General features: G+C 35.6%; 1 protein-coding gene across 1 annotated transcript in view; it reads left to right on the top strand.

Moving 5' to 3' along the window:
* Positions 1–5,691, top strand: part of MAN2A1 (mannosidase alpha class 2A member 1) — a 68,788-nt gene extending 63,097 nt beyond the window's left edge. The window contains exons 22-23 of the mRNA XM_070742943.1: positions 1,209–1,319; positions 2,317–5,691. Of these exons, the coding sequence (XP_070599044.1) occupies positions 1,209–1,319; positions 2,317–2,469 (264 nt within the window). The 3' untranslated portion in view covers positions 2,470–5,691. The remainder of the gene's footprint in view (positions 1–1,208; positions 1,320–2,316) is intronic.
* Positions 5,692–20,462: the final 14,771 nt, after the last annotated feature.

Here is a 20,462-nt window from a genome sequence, read left to right as displayed (position 1 = left end):
CTCTAAAAATATTCTTGAATTGCTAAAATAGTGAGATAATGAATTAGTACTAATATTAAGCCTGACAACATATGTCACATATTTCAACCAGGAATGAGTATTGCATATTTCCAACAGTATATATCATGACATATACATTCTATTCATACTTCTTTAAATTAAGAGTATTATGGCATATGCACATTCCTTTTGACAACTTTAAATAGATTGGAAAAATTGGCTGAATACATTCTTTAAAATAAAACTTAAAAAGAAAATATTATTCCTTTATAAACAGCAGGGAGCAAAAGTGGGATTTTACTTTATTGTAAGGATTGCTATCAGGTCTGTTAGAGACAAAGTTTTCCTTTAGAATGGGTATTAACTTAATTTGAAAGTTGTGATGTCTCTAAAATTTTTGCGCCTTGTAGACTTTCTATTAAACATAAAAGCCCACATGTTGGATTTAATTAATTTTCATCCGATTTACTATAGGTTTTTTTGAACAACAACAAAGAATATAATTTTCAAGGAGATTTTGCTTGAGATTTGTTTGCAGTTTTTTTTCCTACCAGTTGCAAATTGAAACTATTTTTTACCATTCCTTTGTTACAAAATAATTTGTTTTATATTACAGGTATATGTACTGGTATAAATAGAAAGTGTTAATAATTCACCATGACACTATTAAGAAATGTTATAAATGTTCATTTATCTCTCAAAATGATTAAAAAGTTTTTAATCATTTTGAAAGATAAGTGAACATTTATAACATTTCTTAATAGTGTCATGGTGTATTATTAACAGTATGGAAGCTTGCTAAATTGTTAATCGTTAATATATCTGAACTGGATTGCTCTTTTATTGTTTTATTATTTGGTGGAAATATTTTGGTTAAGGTTTATTTAAATGATATTTTATCTTTCCTTTTTTGAATTATTTGTAATATTAATTCAGAACCTGTTTTATATAGCATCTAAATTACTTTCTTCGTGCATTTTATGATTATACCTGCTATATTAATCACTATTCTCTAACTTTTGCAAATATCACTCACCATATATAAAGGTCAGAACTTCAAGTGTATATGTGTATTTCAGTCTAGCATAATACAGATTAGACATAACAGTGTTAGACTAGAATATCTTGTAAACTGTCTAAAATTTATATAAGTTTCCTAGTAAATAAATTTCCTACATTTCCTAATTATTTTCCAAATTTGATTTCAGATAGATTCAGGGCCATCTGAAGAAGCTGCCTTGATTTTTCACAGAAGGGGTTTCGATTGTAGATTTACAAACACAGACTTAGGGCTCCTTTGTTCCACCACTCAGGGAAAGGTAAGATACAATATTTTATTTAATAAAGTCTGTAAACTAGTTGAACTGGCTGCCTGGTTTCCAGTTGTGTATGCTGAAAGGAGTTAATTTTTTTAACAGTAAAGCTTCATGCTATTATCACAAATCATAGCTTCATTTTCTTTTGGGAGACCAGATTTATAGTAGACTTCATAGTTTTTACATATTACATTGTATTAGGGTACATATTTTGGTATCCTTAATATAAGTTATAGAAATAAAAAATGTTCATCTTATGAGTTAATTCTGAACATATACTGTCAATTAAGAATGGGTTTGTTTTTTAATCAGTAATACCTTAATTAGATTTTTACTACTTTCTGCTGTCATAAGTCATAATTTTAAAATTCTGTAAGAAAAAATATAAATTTAGTTTACTGAATATGCTTAAACTTCCTTTTAATTTTCTAGATTTATACTTGTCAGAATGGTATTCAATTTTCCTTTAGTTTTAGTTGATTTATCTGCTGTCCTTAAAAACAAAACACACACACACACACACCAATTATTGTCTTATTAAGTATGGGATTACTTATCAGATTTGTATAGCCACCCATATTGCAAGAAATGACTGGGTGGCATACAACAGTCAATAAAAATAAATAATATGTAAAATAGATATTTAAAAATCTATGAATAGATAATTAAAGCTAAACTATGTACTTATCACTTTTACTGTATCTGTTCCCTGTCACAAACATGTGGCTACTGGGCCTTATGTGAAGTTTTGTTTCTCATCCAGGCTTGGCAACAGAAAAGCATTTTGCATCAGTTTGCCTTAGGCATTCTAGGCAAACTCTATCCTTGTTTTTAGCAAAAGTAAGCATAATTGCACTAGCCCTGTTTCAGGTGACTTCAGTCCAGAGAAGTTCTGCATAGTTTAAAAACTTTTGAAGAATAACCTTTAAAACAATGAAATAAAATTTGCATTGAACTGGATGTCGGCAGTAATTTATTTTTTGTCTTTTTCCATTTTCAGTTAAGGGTGCACAAACTCTTTAACAAATTCCATGTAGAAAGTCTAATACCAACATCCCTGTCTTTGATGCATTCATCTCCAGATGCCAGAAATATCAGTGAGATTAATATGAATCCTATGGAAATTAACACATACAGAATTCAACTGAGATGAAACCTGATGTTTGGACTTGGATATATACAATTTGGTGTCTTCTCAAAGATTGATGTGCAAAAAAAGCACATTTTAATTCCAGTTTCTAGATTCTGTGACAATGCATTTATTTTAGAATCTATTTGATCTTAAATGCCATAAAAGCCATGATGCAAACAGTTTTTCTTATTCTCTAATAAAATGCCAACACCAGTATACATGAATACAAGAACTGAGGGAGAAACAAAGGATATTATCTCTCATCAACAAAATGAAGCTCAGGTTAAATATTAGTTTATGACTTCTAAGTTCATAATTTGTACCTGAAAGGGAGCTAACACTGAATTTAAATTGTTTTCTGATCCCTAGCTGACTCTTAAATACACACATTGTTGAAATCACAGTTTAAGATTGAACCTGAAAATTCTCTGGTGAAGCTATTGTCCAAATACTTGTAAAGACTTCTATAAATTATTATTTCACCTTTTCCACAAGGAGTCTGCATTTATCCCACTCTAAAGTGAAATCCAAGAACCTTTGAGAAATGTGGAAGATTTTAATATTAGCCAACCATCGTGAACTGTGGAACTTAATTCTGGAATTATACATCTTTTTTGAAAATACATTAAATCTGTTTTGTTACTTGACACATTGGGATATGTGCAATTACTCCAGAATACAGAATAAGGAAGATGGAAGTCTTGAGGTTTTTTTACTGAATACTTGGATACTAATGCTCTCTGAATTGTATTTTCTATTTCAATTTAACCTTATCAAAATAAATGTGCCTTATTTTTTTGTATAAGTGTTGTTACTTTTTATGTGTCCATATAAGAAACAGGACAAAATGGGGTTAACAGTTAAAAGAAACTCTACCTTTTATTTGACAGTAATGACCACATTCTGATCTACTGCAGCCTATATGATCTAATGGTGCTCTGAATACTATGAATGTAGAAAAATAAGCTTATAAAACAAACACATGAATAAAATATTAAAAATAATCATTTGCTGGCAAATAAACATTTGAAGGCTGGCAGAAATTTGTCATGTGCGTTACAACATCATGTGCCTCTCTTTAAAATACTGTTGTACAAACTCAGTATTTATGGTTATGTAGCCAATTTAGTTTCTTTGCATCAAGCATTTTATATTAAGTTCTTAAAGCCATGTGGCTTTAAATTTTTCATCTCTAAAGCTTTATTTTTAGAATTATTTAAAGCTGCAGTCCTATAAAATCATTGAAAATGATTGCAATCTAGTACCTTCTGGGTGTTTTAGACTTCAGCTGCTGTCAGTCCCATTGAAAAAAGCAAACAGGAGGTTGTTTGTGGAAGTTGTTGTCCAGAATATCTAAAAGGCATCAGTTGGTGTCTTTTCCTGTATGAACATTAGTCCCACTGAGCTTAAATGACTTCAGTCAAGAAATGTACTGTATAAGCTTGTGCAATAAATTGTACGATTCCACTATGATTCCAGTTTATTTCACTTTTTAAAATATTTTAAAACAAATAACTGGCATATTGCTTTCAGGTTCATATATTTTGTACTCTATTCAACCTATACGTGTATTATTCCAAACTTTTAATACATTTATCATATTCAGTGTTGAAGGTCCCCATTATAGTTTTTCTATTTCAGTTATAGGAAAGTATCGTCTGTGCTATTAAAAAGTCAGAGAGTATAAGCAACAGAAAATAAATTTATGCAATAAGTGTATACTTTTGAATACTTTTACTTAAATGGAATTTTAAGTGCAGAATCTTTCTGTCACTTTTACTAATGTTGTCATAGAACTATACATTTTATAGATTGCCCCTCCCAAAATTATTCAGCATATTATATCAATAGCCATTTCATAAGGATCTTTTTACTGTAGGATATCTTTTTTTTTTTTAATTATAGGTCACCCAAAGTTGTTTAGGAGATGGATCACCTATAAATTAAGTAAAATAAGTAAACGTTAAATAATAAAATAAGCACCAACAATATAATTATAGTATTACTAGTTTAATCCTCTTTTCCAATCTAGTTCCTTCCAGATATTTAAAAGTTAAATTCTTACAGTCCTTGATATATGGGGGTTCTAAGCTAGCACATCTGGAAGGCATCAGATTGGGCAGGATTGTAGCTGAATAGGAATATAACTCATACTATATATATTTATACACACACACTTTCTGAATCTCTATGCCATACAGAAAACAACCAAGTGACAACAAGATTAGCTCAATAGACTGAGAAATACCTAATATTCTTTTAATATGTTATGAATACAACTCTACAATTTTTCCTCCCCATAGGTTACTTTATTATTCTAGAGCACTGCCCACACCCAAATCTTAGCTGTCAAAACTTAATTTTAAAAGATGGCATTGAAAATTTGGTCACCTCTTTTGGAGAACCTGATTGTAAAAGGTATCTGCAGTCCTTCCCTAAATCTAACTAATAATTATTGAATCTATCTAGTAAAGGTTTCTGATCTTTGTTTTATGATTAAGACTCTACAATCATGTTTAAATTATTAACGATCATTTGCTTTATTTCATAATATGGCATTTTGCAATAATAGTAATTGATTGTATACGTTGTGAAGTTTGTCAACAACAGTTCAATTTGTAATATTTATTTCTCTGGGACATCGATAACTTCTCCTTTTTTATGGTATAATTTCTAGTAGCTATTCAGATATGATCCAGAGTTTGCCTCCCAAGAGCAAAATCCTTTTATAGTAGGCATCTGATCCAAAAGAAGGAACTTGCTAATGAATCGAGAGATCATTTTTGTTGATTTCTCCTTGTAATGTCTTTAAATCTGTTCCAGAAAGATTGGTAGTCTTTGGAGTAGTTTAGGTGGAGTGATTAATGGGGATGCGAATTGATGAAAATTGCGTCACTTCATGTCTGTGTAAATGCATTATGAGCAAAAGTCTGTTCAAGGGATGCTACTGCTGGTAAATTCTGGATCCAATCTTGGGTACTTTAAGATCAATTTCTATACAGTATACCACATACTAAGCAGTTAAAAGATTGTATCTGCTGCCCTTAGTAAAGCTGAAACCAAACTTCTTCTGTGGGACTATTGTGGATTTTGAACATTCCTTTATATTTTGATTTCTTTTGAAACCAATTGATTTAATTTGAATGATCATTTTCATGTCTTTATTTCCATAGATTTTCTTTCTTTTTTTCTTCTTGCAGGGGGAGTGTAATGTGTTTGCCAATAAAAATTCTGTTATGATAACCATGTGTGATGCTGTCTTGCTAGTCATTTTACATGAACCCAAGTCTCAAAAAAAAAGCTGTGGTTCTTCAGGACAAAGGCTTTACTATAAACAAGACCCATCCATTGCATACAGGTTAGGTTTACACCAGGGCAGATTCCCATTCCCACCACTACCAGTACACTGTGCGCACAGCTTCGTATGTTCTGCATTTGTGTGCATGCATCGCAGTGTGTTTTTGCTTCTGCGCATGTGCAGGAAGCAAAAAAACGCTGAAATCTCACGTGTGTGCACACCCTCATGAGATTTTGCTTCTTGCACATGCACAGAAGCAAAAATACGTTGGGATGTGCACGCACACAGAACAGAAGCTGCGAACACAGCACAACTTTCGCTACCGTTACGGCATCCTTATTCGTACCAGTAGCAACTCAATAGTGGTTTATACATATATCCATAGATCTAAAAGTTGGGGCAGGGCAGCTTTCCCACAATATAATGTAAATAGTTGTTAATATTTTATTCTCCTTTGAGAGTTGGGTGACATATAAATTTAATAAATAAATAAATAACTGCCTTATGACACTTTGTAATATCAAACAGTTTCTGTTTATTTTCTATGGATAATATTTTCCCTTATAATCTGGAATAGAGCTAGTCCTTGACCAAGGATGAAATGCTCCCAGTTTGCTCATGTCTGCCGGTCATCAGAGAGCCAGTCACAAAGGCAGCGCAAGGCTGCCCACCCACCCAGACCCCATTTGGGTTCTTTTACCCTCTGTGCCTGCGCATAGCATTCTGTACCTGCGCAGAGGGTAAAAGAACCCAAATGGTGACTGGGCAGATGGATGGAGCCTTGTGCTGCCTTTGCAACCAGCTCTTCAATAACTGACAGGCACAAGTGAACCGGGAGCATTTCACATCTGTCCTTGACTTAAAACAAGTTCATTTAGTCACTGTTCAAAGTTTCAACAGCACTGAAAAAAGTGCTTTATGATTGTTTTTCACTTACAACTGTTGTGGCATCCCCATGGTCATGCGATCAAAGTTTAAACACTTGGCAAGTGTTTATTAAGATGATTGTGGTAACCCAAGGTCGTGTCTCTGAGTCTTCGGAGAGGGGCAGCATATAAATTTAATGAATAATAATAATGTGATTACCTGTTTCAATCTCTTTACAGGCAAAGTCAATGGGGAAGCTAGATTCTCTCAACAACCATGTCATTAACCACCGATTTACTTAAACAAGGTCATAAAATGGGGCAAAATTCACTTCAAAAGTTTCACTTAACAACAGAAATACTGGGGCTCAATTGTGGTCGTAATGCACGGACTACCTTTAAAGCTCCTTGTGAGATCTGTAGAATAAAATCTTTCATTCTCCAGATCTTTTATCCTGACCTCTACCTTCATCACTCTGTCTGTCTGTTTATTATTATTTGGATTTCTAGGCTGCCCTTCTCCATAGACTTAGGGCGGTTTACAAAACAAAAGTGAATACAAAATAGAGCATGTTAGAAACCCAACTTAAAACTAATCTAAAAAAAACCCCAACTATCCACAATCATTCCATTGCAATCTATGACAGCAAGTTGGCTTCCAGTGATGACATTACACTGCAGTAAGAGCGGCCAGTGATGTTTTTCACACAGAAGGATAGGAGACAAATGTAATTATTAAAAATTATAAATATAATATTAAGCAATAAGTTTATAAAGAAAAAGCACGAGGCAGGAAAAATTATGGCCGTCCTTTTGCGATTCCTCAAATACATTCTGCAAGTGGTATGATCATTTTAGGTATTTTATTATAAAACATAAGACACTTAAATTATTAAATTCCCTCAAAATCCTAGATTCCTCCTAATGCCTCTCCTTAAATCCAGAAGTGAAATTCTAGAGAACCAATAGTGGAGATTTTAAAACCCTGCTGTTCTGTTCGGGTCGTATGCGACCCGAAGCCAAGTTTGAGTCCCTGTAAAAAATTTTCCCTGCATATCTGAAACTTGAAATTTCATGACTTTTCATCATTTCAGGGGTTCTCTCTATGAGAATTTTTTTTGGGGGGTGGGGGGCTTAGTTTTTGCTGGGCAAAAAAAGTTACAAATCTTCTGTTCGGGTCACATACGACCCGGACCGAAAACTCTTCATTTGAAGTGCTTATGTTTGGTCAATTTGAAAACTTTTTTCACTTGGAAAGTAGTCTGAACATTTCTGCACACAATGATATGAAAATTGAAATGAAAAAAGTAAATCTTATTGGTTTATTTTGCGGATATAATGCACGCCCCCCCCGTTTTTGTGATTTTTTTTTCAATTTATGGATAGTTTTGCTTGCAAAATGCATTCTATTTTACTAAAGTTGGTGTGGGATTGGTAGCTTGAACATTTCTGAATATAAGAAAAATATAAAGGAACTGAAAAAAATGATTCTTATTGGTTTTTTAATATCAGAAATAAGGCCTCCCCCCCCCCTCGGCTGCTTGCAACCATTTTCACTTTTTATTTTTTTATCCTCCAAATCCGAAATATTCTTTAAAATCTTAGGCATTCATTTACTCAATTTAACAATGCTGATCATCAAAAAATATTTTTGGGGTGGTGGCTAATTGTTTTCTGGGCAAAAAAAAATCATAACTTCGAGTCTGTTTCTGTTCGTATATGACCGGACCAAAAATAATTTTTTTAGGTACTTGAATTTGATCTTTTTGAAAACTTTTTCAACTGGAAAACTAGTTTGAACATTTATGAACATAATGATATGAAAATTGAACTGGAAAAATTGAGACTTATATTTTTATTTTGATCAAAAAGCCCCTCCCCCCCATCCTTTTTTAATTTCGTGTCAATTTCTATTTTTTTAAGGCTACAAATCCCTAAGGAATTTCCCCCCAAAAGGTTTGATATACTAAATTGAACATTTCTGAATATAAGAAAAATATAAATGAACTGAAAAAAATGGTTCTTATTGGTTTATTTTTGCCACAAAAAGGCCACCCCCCACCCCCGGCCTTGCTATGTGCCATTATTGTCACTGTTTATACATATTTGTCTAGAAATATTTGGAATATCCTTTTGAAAATCAACCACATTGTAGCCAGAGGACTAATTTTATGAAACAAATCCATTTTACTAAAAAAAAGTATGTAAGTTTGAAATTAACAGCATAATTTTTATATAAATTGAAATAATTGAACACGGGGGGAGGCATACATTTATGTGCAAAATAAACCAATATGCATCAATTTTTCCAGTTCAATTTTCATATCATTATGTTCAGAAATGTTCAAGATACCAATCCCACACAAACTTTAGTAAAATAGAATGTATTTTGCTAGCAAAACTATCCATAAAGTGAAGACTATTTTAAAAAAACGGGGGGGCATGCATTTCATCAACAAAATAAACCAATATGCATCAATTTTTCAAGTTCAATTTTCATATCATTATGTTCAGAAATGTTCAAGCTACCAATCCCATACCAACTTTAGTAAAATAGAATGCATTTTGCAAGCAAAACTATCCATAAATTGAAAAAAATTTCACAAAAATGGGGGGGGCGTGCATTATATCCGCAAAATAAACCAATAAGATTTACTTTTTTCATTTCAATTTTCATATCATTGTGTGCAGAAATGTTCAGACTACTTTCCAAGTGAAAAAAGCTTTCAAAAAGACCAAACATAAGCACTGCAAATGAAGAGTTTTCGGTCCGGGTCAGGGTGACCCGGGAACAGAAGATTTGTTACTTTTCTTAAACAGAACAGCAGGGTTAAGTAGTTCTGGTGTGGGAATGGAGATTTTGCACTAATCTTCCCCTGGAGTGGGGTGGGAAGGGAGATTTTGCAGTATCCTTCCCCTGTCATTCCCACCAAGCTACACCAACAGAACTGATGCGGAAAATTTTTGAATTTCACCCCTGCTTAAATCTGTGTTACTTCTGCTGCTTTCAGCCTCAAGATCAAATTAAAATGCAGCCTCTATTCAAATAGATGCATTCCCTGATTTAATACAGTCACTATCCAAGCAGTTGACCGTTCTAATACAATTACACCAAGCAGGAAAAGTAAATATCTTCATTTTGGCTATAACTAATACTTGAAAGAAGCAAAATGATTGCATAAGTTTTGATTATGTCCCAATCTATAGAATTTCACTTATCCACTGATCGCCACCATTCCTATCTTTCTGCAGTTGCTATGGCAATGGCTCTATTCTCTCCTTAATATTTCATCCTGGCTCTGCCTGTATGTAGGCTGACTTGATTTTGCATCCAAATCGTCATTACAAAAGCAAAAATCCAGCTAACAGAAGATTAACAACATGTAATAAATAAAACCACTGTTGTGTATGGCAAACCTCTTTTTGAGGATAATGGAAACTGGATAGTCCAAATACAAAATAGCTTGATATTGGAGTTATGTGGATATCCAAGTAGAAATAATAAGTTCCCAATGGGTGGGATGCTTTCTGAAGTACAAGAATACTTGGGTTTTGGTATTTGGATCTGTTCAATTATCCTGCAGTTTACATGGAAAATATATAATTAATGGGAATAAATGATTTTCAGAAAGACAAAAGACAACATTGGTACTATTACCTAGTTTGGGTAATGAAATGTTTGTATAAAAACAAGCAATCCCAGAAAATACCAATGACCCTTTATTTTAACCCTGAGCTACCAATATTCTCCTTTATTGCTTCGCCAACCTTCCAATCACCAATGTATTTTATCCACACTATAGTTGGTGTGTGTGAGCTGAAAGCAGTTTGTAGGGCTCATACCACAGTTATTGTGTGTTCTGCTTTCCACAATAAAGAAATGGATTCCCCTTGTTGGGAAGACTTCCTGCATGCTATTCAGCCTTTGCATACAAAAGCCACCCAAGTATGGCAAATGTGCTACTGCAGCCCCTGGCCTCCCATTTCAAGTGGGAATGAAGGAAAGCAATTTAGCCAACATACCAAGTTCTCCCTTCTGTGATTAAAATCAAGTTTAATTTCCCTAAATCATACTACAACCTACAGCAAGAAGCAGAGAACAGTTTGGAAAAACTTAAGTCATCTTTGGGATAATCACTGTTCCTATCTTGTAAGTAGAGTTACCACATGTCCTTCATTTTATTTATTTTAGTCATTCAACTTTTACATTACAAATAGTACCTCACATAATCTTTAACATTCTATGGAAATTGAACTTGTCATTTTAAAATAATTTATATACCTATGTTTGATTTTTAGATATTTTATTAGAATATATGTTTTTGTAATATTTTTGTTGGTTTTGTTGACGAACTTTGTAAAGCAAAGTTATAAACAAACAAATATGTTTTTCCTTATGAATGATATGAATCATTATGAACTCTATGGTTACCATACTTCAAAGCCAGCTGAAACCAAAATGTTTGTGCAATTGTGTTCATATACAGTACTGTTTTAATGTAAACTGAGCTGTGGTAAGCTGAATAATGCAAAACCAACTGAATTTAGAGATTATACTAAACTAGAAATGATTCATTACCCAATCCTCCCCAGGTTTCATGTACTAAGCCATGAATTTGACCTTCCATGCCTTGGAAAAGGGGGGTGGGGAGTTCAGGATCTCATGGTTACCATGGCAATTAGGGTTTTATCCAAAATCATCACAACTCTATCTTATGTGATACACATTGGAACTGATTTTCACCTCGCTACTGACAAGACTGTGAATTGACAGGAGAGAAGATTAACTTCAATCCATTATCATAGTAGATTACTATCTAATTGCCTTGAGATTTGCAGCCACTAATAACCATCTTAGAAGGACAGACTCTTTAAACCGGTCCACCTCAAGCAGCTTATGGATCTTCTTAGGCACTTGGGAAATTCCCAGCAACCCAGAAAAAAACTACTTTTAAGCTATGGTGCTACTGGTCCTAACTAATCTCTAAGTTCTCGTTATTTTAATTGATAATCTTCAAAAGATGAAGCACCAGATGAGATGCCTGGAGCAATGCTGATGAAAGACAAGGAATAAAAAAGACTGGAGACAGTTATAAATCCATGCTTGGGCCTATAATGGTAGAGTACACAATTATTCAATCTATAAAGTGTCAATGAGTAATGTCATTTAGGTCAGGGAAACTTGGCAACTTTAAGACTTGTGGACTTCAACTCTCAGAGCTGTGAAACTCTGGGAATTGAAGTCCACAAGTCTTAAAGTTGCCCAGATCGTAGATCCCTGATTTAGCTGACAACATTCCATTCTCAGCCATCATAACCTAAAAGTTCTTCCTACTGGCCTTTTTGACAGAGTTTTGGCTATTTTTTTAAAAAAGGCAAAAGCACTTATGTTTGCTCTGAAGTGGATACTGAATGGATGGAATCCTGTGAGATGATTTTCAATATCTTGCATGATCAATTGAATTCTTTTGAGTCCGTGATGGCTGAAAAAGTTGACAGTCATATGTAGGATGAAACAAATTATTGGCAAATTAGCCCATTAATATGCAGACAACAAGAAGAAACATAATGGCATGACTACAAAAACTAAATTCATCCTTGCAAAAGAGCCAGTGCCTACTATTTGAATGAAGCAGTCCTCTTTTCTTTGAGCTAGCTTTTGATAATTATCTAGTTTCCTACCAACCATTTTGGTAAGGTTGAAAAAATGATTAGCTTTCATTCAGAAGGTCCTTATTATTTAGATTCCTTCCATCTGGGAATCAGACTTAGACATAGAGCAGAGACTGCATTGATTATTCTCATGGATGATCTGCAATGGGTCTCGAAGGGGAGTTATGTGGTTCGTGCTATTATAGGAGACCTCTCAGTCTCAGTAGCATTCAATAGCATTGGTAATTACCCTTTCTAGCTAGCTACAAAAATTAGATATGGTGTGGCTCTAATCCATCCTAGTCAGTACAGATAGTCCTCTTTTAACAATCAACAGCTGATTGTCAAGCTAACTACTTGGTCATAAGAAAGCACTAAGTGAAACCACAATTGTGCTTATGACCTTCGTCTTTCTTTTGCTTTATAGACCTATCATCTGTCATCTGCACCTCTATAACTGTATGGTTTGGTGCTGCAACCCAACAGGACCGACACAGACTTCAGAGGATAATCAGAACTGTAGAAAAAACAATTGCTGCCAACCTGCCTTCCATTGAGGACTTGTATACTGCACGAGTCAAAAAGAGGGCGGGGAAAATATTTACTGACCCCTCGCATCCTGGACACAAATTGTTTTAATTCCTACCCTCAAAACGTCGCTACAGAGTACTGCACACCAAGACAACTAGATACAAGAACAGTTTTTTCCCGAACGCCATCACTCTACTAAACAAATAATTCCCTCAACGCTGTCAGACTTTCTACTAAATCTGCACTTCTATTCTACTAGTTTTTCTCATCATTCCTTTCACCCATTTCCTCCCATGTTGACTGTATGACTGTAACTTGTTGCTTGTATCCTAAGATTTTTTATTAATATTGCTTCTTCATTGCTTATTTGACCCCTATGACAATCATTAAGTGTTGTACCACATGATTCTTGACAAATGTATATTTTATTTTATGTACGCTGAGAGCATATGCACCAAGACAAATTCCTTGTATGTCCAATCACACTCAGCCAATAAAAATTCTATTCTATTCTATTCTATTCTATTCTATTCTATTCTATGAAGGTGGTAAATGTGAGGATTGGTCAGAAAGTTATTTTTTCATCATCATTGTAGCTGCAAGCAGACACTTAATGAGGCAGTTATTAATTGAGAACTGCCTATATTTCTGGGGGAATTTAAGCTTTGGCCATTCCATTGTGGAGTGCTCCCAGGGGTGGGATTCAGCCAGTTCAAACCAGTTTGGGTGAACTGGTAGTTGTGACCTGTGGGTGAGCCCAAGTGCAATTCCGTCCTATATCACTATGTTGTTAATGCCGCATGGATGTTGCACACGCGAGTGAACCTATCCAGTCCTATACAATTGATGTGTTTTTGACACAGCAAGCCTGTGCAAAAATGTGAGAGCGGAAGGCATGCGTGCTCACATGTTTTATTCTGCACAAACCAGTTGTTAAATTATATGAAGCCCACCTCTGAGTGCTCCTGAGGTTTCTCTCTAGTGTATATGCATGAAACTATTAGGAAAGATGATCCATGAGATATGGAATTAGATATCATTAAAATGCTGATTGTTATTCAGTTATAGTTTTTTTTAATATCCCAGTTTAAGTAAAAGATGTGTTAGATGTTCTGTCCTAATATCCAGAAACTATAAGGCAGAGATAGTTTACTGAAATGGAATTCTAGCATGATGGGGCCTTTGCTGGTACAAAACCACGTAATTAATTAATGGATATTCCATCCATGAATGTTCTAAATTTATTTATTTATTTTATTTATTTAATTGGATTTGTATGCCGCCCCTCTCCGAGGACTTGGGGCAGCTCACAGCATATATAAAAAAACAGAACAATAATGTAATCCAATTAATACTACAATTTAAAAACAATTAAAAGAAAAAAATTAACCAAATAATTAACTTATTAACCAAACATTCAGCAGTCATACTTAAGGAATTCAGTGGTCAAGGGAAGATCTAAAAGTCCCAAGCCTGGCGGCAAAGATGAGTTTTTAAGCTATTTCGGAAGGCAAGTAGGGAGGGGGCAGTGCGAATCTCTGTGGGAAGTTGATTCCAGAGGGCCGGGGCTCCCACAGAGAAGGCTCTACCCCTAGGTCCTGCCAACCGACATTGTTTGGTCAATGGGACCTTAAGGAGGCCAACTCTGTGGGACCTCACCAGTTGCTGGGATTCGTGTGGCAGAAGGCGGTCTCGGAGATAATCTGGTCATGTGCCATGTAGGGCTTTATAGGTCATAACCAACACTTTGAATTGTGCCCGGAAACTAATTGGTAGCCAACGCAGTCTGCGGAGTGATGGTGAGATGTGGGCATTTCTTGGAAGGCCCAAGACTGCTCGCACGGCTGCATTTTGGACAAGTTGAAGTTTCTGAACACTCTTCAAAGGTAGTCCCATGTAGAGAGCATTGCAGTAGTCGAACCTCGAGGTGATAAGGGCATGAGTGACTGTCAGCAAGGACTCCCTGTCCAAATAGGGCCGCAACTGGTGCACTAGGCGAACCTGGGCAAACGCCCCCTCGCCACAGCTGAAAGATGGTGTTCTAAAGTTAGCTCTGGATCGAGGAGGATGCCCAAGTTGCGAACCCTCTCTGAGGGAGTCAATAATTCCCCTCCCAGGATGATGGACAGACAGATGCACGTGTCCTTGGGAGGCAGTACCCACAGCCACTCCGTCTTGTCTGGCTTGAGTCTGAGCCTGTTGGCACCCATCCAGACCCTGACAGCCTCCAGACACCGGCACATCACTTGCTGGGATAGGATTACTGGGATATGATTGCTGGGACCAGTATATAACATTCCTTGTAGGACAGCCTACCACCTGAAATTAGATTGGCTTCATTTATTTTGTCTTTCAGGAAAATGGTTAAAAGTGTGCCATAGGAAAGCTATGGAAGACTTTGCATACAACAGCTACATATATTATTCTAATGATGGAATGTTTTTAGGGGTATTTTAATATCTTAATATTGCAGGCTCTTTAGAATTGTATAAGTAAGTAGTTCATAAATGGAAATGAATAAAATAAATTTCTGAACATGTAAATAACAGAATTACAGTATTTTCCTTTTCTTCCCACTTCCATTTTTTTTCTTTTAATGGTAGAAAATGTATGACTTAATTTTTTGCCAGATTACTGATACATTTCATCATCTGAATTTGAGAGACTTTAAGGACCACAAATTAAAGAGGCTCAAAGTCTGCACAAATCTGGGCTGTGGTCCGATCACCTGTTTGTGAAGTAAGGCTAAATCTTGAAGTTGAAGGTTTTGATACATTTTATAAGCACTTGTTTAAAAATACCCTATGTAGATATGGTATCAGTTTCGGACAGGAAAGAAATATTTGTAGCTCCTTTGCTGGTGATAGAAATAACTTTTCTGTTATTTCTGTAGTTTCTATTCCAAATGTCATTTTAAAATTTTTGCCCAGACTCTGGCAAGACCAGAAAAGGTTAAATTGAATTTTTTCTCTTCTGTAATCCCGTAATTATCAACATTGCTTTGGTCTTTATCATGTGTACCCCAAATAGAGAATACAGGGTCTTAAAAAGGGTGTTCATGTATATTTTTAAAAGCATACAAAGTTGTAATTAACAACACTAATTTAACTTTTACAACAAGGTAGTATAAAGATGCGCTTAAAAAATAGAGAATTTTGTAGAATTGACACCTAAAAATAGAGCCGGAGTGGCTCAGCAGGTAGAATGCTGTACTGCAGGCCACTGAAGCTGACTGTAGATCTGTAGGTCAGCGGTTCAAATCTCATCACCGGCTCAAGGTTGACTCAGCCTTCCATCCTTCCGAGGTGGATAAAATGAGGACCCGGATTGTGGGGGCAATATGCTGGCTCTGTTAAAAAGTGCTGTTGCTAACATGTTGTAAGCTGCCCTGAGTCTAAAGAGAAGGGTGGCATAAAAATCGAATAAATAAATAAATAAATAAATACATAAATAAATAAATAAGTAGAGACAGTTGCATCTTTAAGTATTGTGAGCCTCACCTTAAGAAGAAGCCGCCCCGACACTGTTGTGAGCCGCCCCGAGTCTACGGAGAGGGGCGGCATACAAATCTAATAAATAAATAAAAAGAGTTAGAATTTACAAGACAGTATGTTCTCCTGAATTTCATGCAGAGCAATACCATCACTAAAGGGTGTTTTTTGGGTGTGTGTGTGCTAATTTTACATTTAGCTCTATTTATGCTATTGTTTTAGCTAAGCTCTGGAAACTTGTTCCAACAAACTGATTTTATGTACAAAATTTGTGCTTCTTCTGTTCTATTTCTACAAATGTATTAGCTAGACATATTATTCTTGCAACTCTCCATACATGAATAAACAAGTAACTTTGCTGGAGCAGAAGACTTTCAAATGATGCTTGGAAAATGGCCTGTTCTTGTAAATTTATTTATCTTTGACTTTCATTGCTAGTATGCTATTTGGAACAGCACTAAATAGAAGCCAAGAGGTACAATAATTAAGATTTGTCTAATCAATTTTATAAATGACAAATGCTTAATGATTGCATCCAGCAGTGATACTATTCAGCTATTCTTTTATTAAAAGGCATTGTATGTAGAAATCTTTGATCTAGATTAACTAAGCATGCCTTAATTTTGTCAAAGAGCATTCAAAGATCTTGATATTTAAAACCATAAACTTTCCCCAATCCTTTCAATCAATAGTGTGGTGTTTTCAGGTAAGTAGGATTTTTTCTCCTTGTATCCTTTCCCTGATATTTACTACTACATGTATTTATTCTCTTTAACTTTCAATTTCTATTGGACAAAATAAATAAATAAAAACTTTGCTTTTTAGTGGAATCTTGCTATGCACGTAATGGAGCTTGGCTCAAAAGGAATGCACTTGGGGGGGGGGGAGAGTTTCAATCCTAGGCTTATGTTTAATATCAAAACTTAATTGCAAGCACAAATTCCTCACAAAAGCAACTCCAAATTGCCCATTCCAGACTCCTTGCTTTATTTCTCCTTAGGATGGGGAACTATTGCTACCAAAGAACAACTAACTCATAAATCCTTTGTGAACTAGAATTATTTTAAATTGAAATGTTTTTATACTGATTCATGTTCATTTTTGTTGTGAGCCGCCCCAAGTCCCTAAGGAGTTGGGTGGAATATAAATATAAATAAATACAAACAAACAAACAAACAAATCTATCAGTGGATACTGATTTACCCTCTGCTCTCAATAGACATTTTCCTGAAAGCATGTGAATTTTTCTTTGTATTGGCAGCATCTGAACTGATAACAGCTATAAAACTCATTGCAAATCACACACAAACCAAATGCCATTAGAGTCCTTACAACTGAAGATCAATCCACCAAAATAATTTGAGATCCTAATAGGATATTGCAAGTCACTGTCATTGAAAGACATAGACCAGTGATAGCTAACCTTTTCTGGAGTGTCCAAAGGAACCCATGCAACCCCACATGCCCCCTGCCTCGACACATGCATGTGTGACTCCAATGCACCCAACCTCCTACAATGTGCACCAGAGATCCAAAGACCATAAGGGAGTATGCGCATATGCGTGGCTGAACAGAGCAGGGGCAACGGCTTGTGTGCCTACAGAAAGGGTGCTGCATACCACCTCTAACATGCATGCAATAGGTTCACAACAGAGGTAGACAATGGTTAGAAAAAAGATTTGACAATGCTATTAGCCCTTAACATTAATGATTCTTAACATTCTCACCCATTGGATACTTAATCAGCTGTACCAAGGTTTAAATCATGTGCCAGAAGCTTAATTTAATTCACCTAGTCTAAGAAACTATCATAGTAGTTACATTTGCTTTCAAAGGAAATTACTACAGGTTACTCAAGCAAAAATGTATTAAACACAAGAAAGCTATAAACATACTAAAATATAACTGCTCAGTTGCTTTAAAGCGGAAAAAAAGCACTCTGTTTGAGAATATTTCTGAAAACGTTAGCATAATCCACTAGACATTTCTGCTCCAAAAATATGGATGATGTTTATTACTTCACATTTGCATCTGTGCTTTTCTATCCCCATTAGTAATCTCCAGATATGTAGATTCCTCATTCTATATGCACATGGAGTCATGCAGACTGGAAATTATGAGTTAAACAAAGACTTAGATGCATTCTAGAACAACTGTTAAATTAATCACTAAAATGAATGCCTGTATTGTTCAGAGTAGCAAGCCATATTAGTCTTTTAGGCAACCCATTTGTATTAATAATGTGTTTAAAGACTTCAGTTTTCATAATTGGTGTCTGCTGGCCACACTGAATTCCAGATTTCCTTATTTTCCCAAAACATCATATATTAATTTCTTGGTGCCATTGTAACTTATATAACCAAGACTTCCCCATTAAGGTGTTCTGTCGAGCTCTCTGGCAGAATCCTCCCGAAAAGTCAGATACAAATTTCAGACACACACATGGTTGAAAATTCAAAACAATGTTCTTTATAATGAAAATTCACTTAAACTAAGCCCTCTTTTTGTATTGCAAAGAGCACTCGTCTCCAAACAAACTGGTAATTGATACAAGTCCCTTATCAGTTCTGAGATACTTAGCTTGCAGTTGTGAGGCAATTCACAGTCCTTCTTCTTTCACAAAGTGAAACACCCTTTGCTCTGCTTTAGTTTCAAAGCAGGGAAAAAGCAACACACCAAGGTCGAAGTTAGAACAGCAGGCACAAAATACAATGATCAGATAATCCTCCACAATAGCTAAACCCACACGCTGCTCTTTATAGCAGCCTCACTAATTACCACAGCCCCACCCAACCACAGGTGGCTTCATTTTCTTTGATAATAATCTCTCAGTTGTTGCTGCCTATGCATCGCTCTCCGCATGCGTGGCTGTATCATTAACTCTTGTTCGGAATCCAAGGAGGAGAGAGATAATTGATCTCCTTCTGAGCTGCCACACTCTCCTCCTTCCTGTCACTCATGTCTTCGTGGTCAGAGGAGCCTTCATCATCAGATTCCACCAGGTCTCCCCCACATCCACAGTCCTTGGGGCAGGAGCTGGGCCAGAGCTAACCACAACATAAGGTAAGCCATGTCATTGGGGTTTTATGACTAAACCGCTACTACCTTATAAAGAATGGTTGGAAAGATTGAGCAGTTAAATAAGTGATAATTAAGATGAACTTTCATGTGTTGCTTTGTGCCTATCCTAGAATCTTCATTGTAAGTTAAACATTACAATTTATTTATTCATTAAATTGGTATGCCACCCATCTCATCAAGGGGTGACTGTCAGAAGCTTACATGTAAGTAAAACTGTTATGCCGGGCTTCACGTTACGAGCCCCAATTAAGTCCGAAGTGTAAATTCAAACACACACACTATTGTAAAGTAACAAAGAGTCGGTTTATCAAAACAGAAAGAATTATACACATGCAATTTAATCAGCCAAAGTGCTGTCCCACAAACCACAAGCCTGGAATGCTGTGAAAAGCAAAAGCAAAAGCAGAGCAGATAAAGGCAGCTGTGAAGACGTCACAGCCACCCCCCTTCAAGATTCCACACTATACTTAACTGTGAAATATTCAAAAGGTTTTTGTAAATCCTGAAGCAGTCCAAAATCAAACTACACTCGTCCCTCTCCAAATGGATAATCTCCCACGCACGCTCTCAGCGAAGCTGGCAATTTATAAGCAGCCCCATTAGCCTAATTGCCCCAGCCACTTGTGTTCTCCCTTATCTTCTATAATACTTGAGCAGTTGTTCCCTTCTTGTCATAAACCTGTGCCTGTGAGCATCTATGAATCCCTCTTCCTCAAAGTCTAATGATGATGACTCACTAATGGGGTAATTAGCTAATGGGCTGCCTATAACTACCTCATCATCCGATCCTGCTTCACTCCCAGAGTCTGCCCTTGACACAGAATCTTCACTGTCCGAAGCTGATGGCAGTAAAACCGGTCTCTGAGAATGTGAGGATTCTCCCAAACCAATACTCACAGTCCTCAGAGCAGGAGCTGGCCCAGAGCCAACCACAACAAAAACAAGATAAAATATTAAAATAATAAATATTAACATTAAAATTGACTAAAAACAATCAAAGATAAAATGGAAGGGTGGAAGTGGCATGTTATCTTATTCCATTGCCAATTTACAATAAACGTATAGGACTAGCTATTAAATTTATAAAAATCCAAT

The sequence above is a fragment of the Erythrolamprus reginae genome, chromosome 2, assembly GCF_031021105.1.
Source record: "Erythrolamprus reginae isolate rEryReg1 chromosome 2, rEryReg1.hap1, whole genome shotgun sequence".
Taxonomy (NCBI): Eukaryota; Metazoa; Chordata; class Lepidosauria; order Squamata; family Dipsadidae; genus Erythrolamprus; species Erythrolamprus reginae.
The sequence above is the reverse complement of the archived record's forward strand: the minus strand, read 5'-3'. Positions and strand labels throughout refer to the sequence as shown.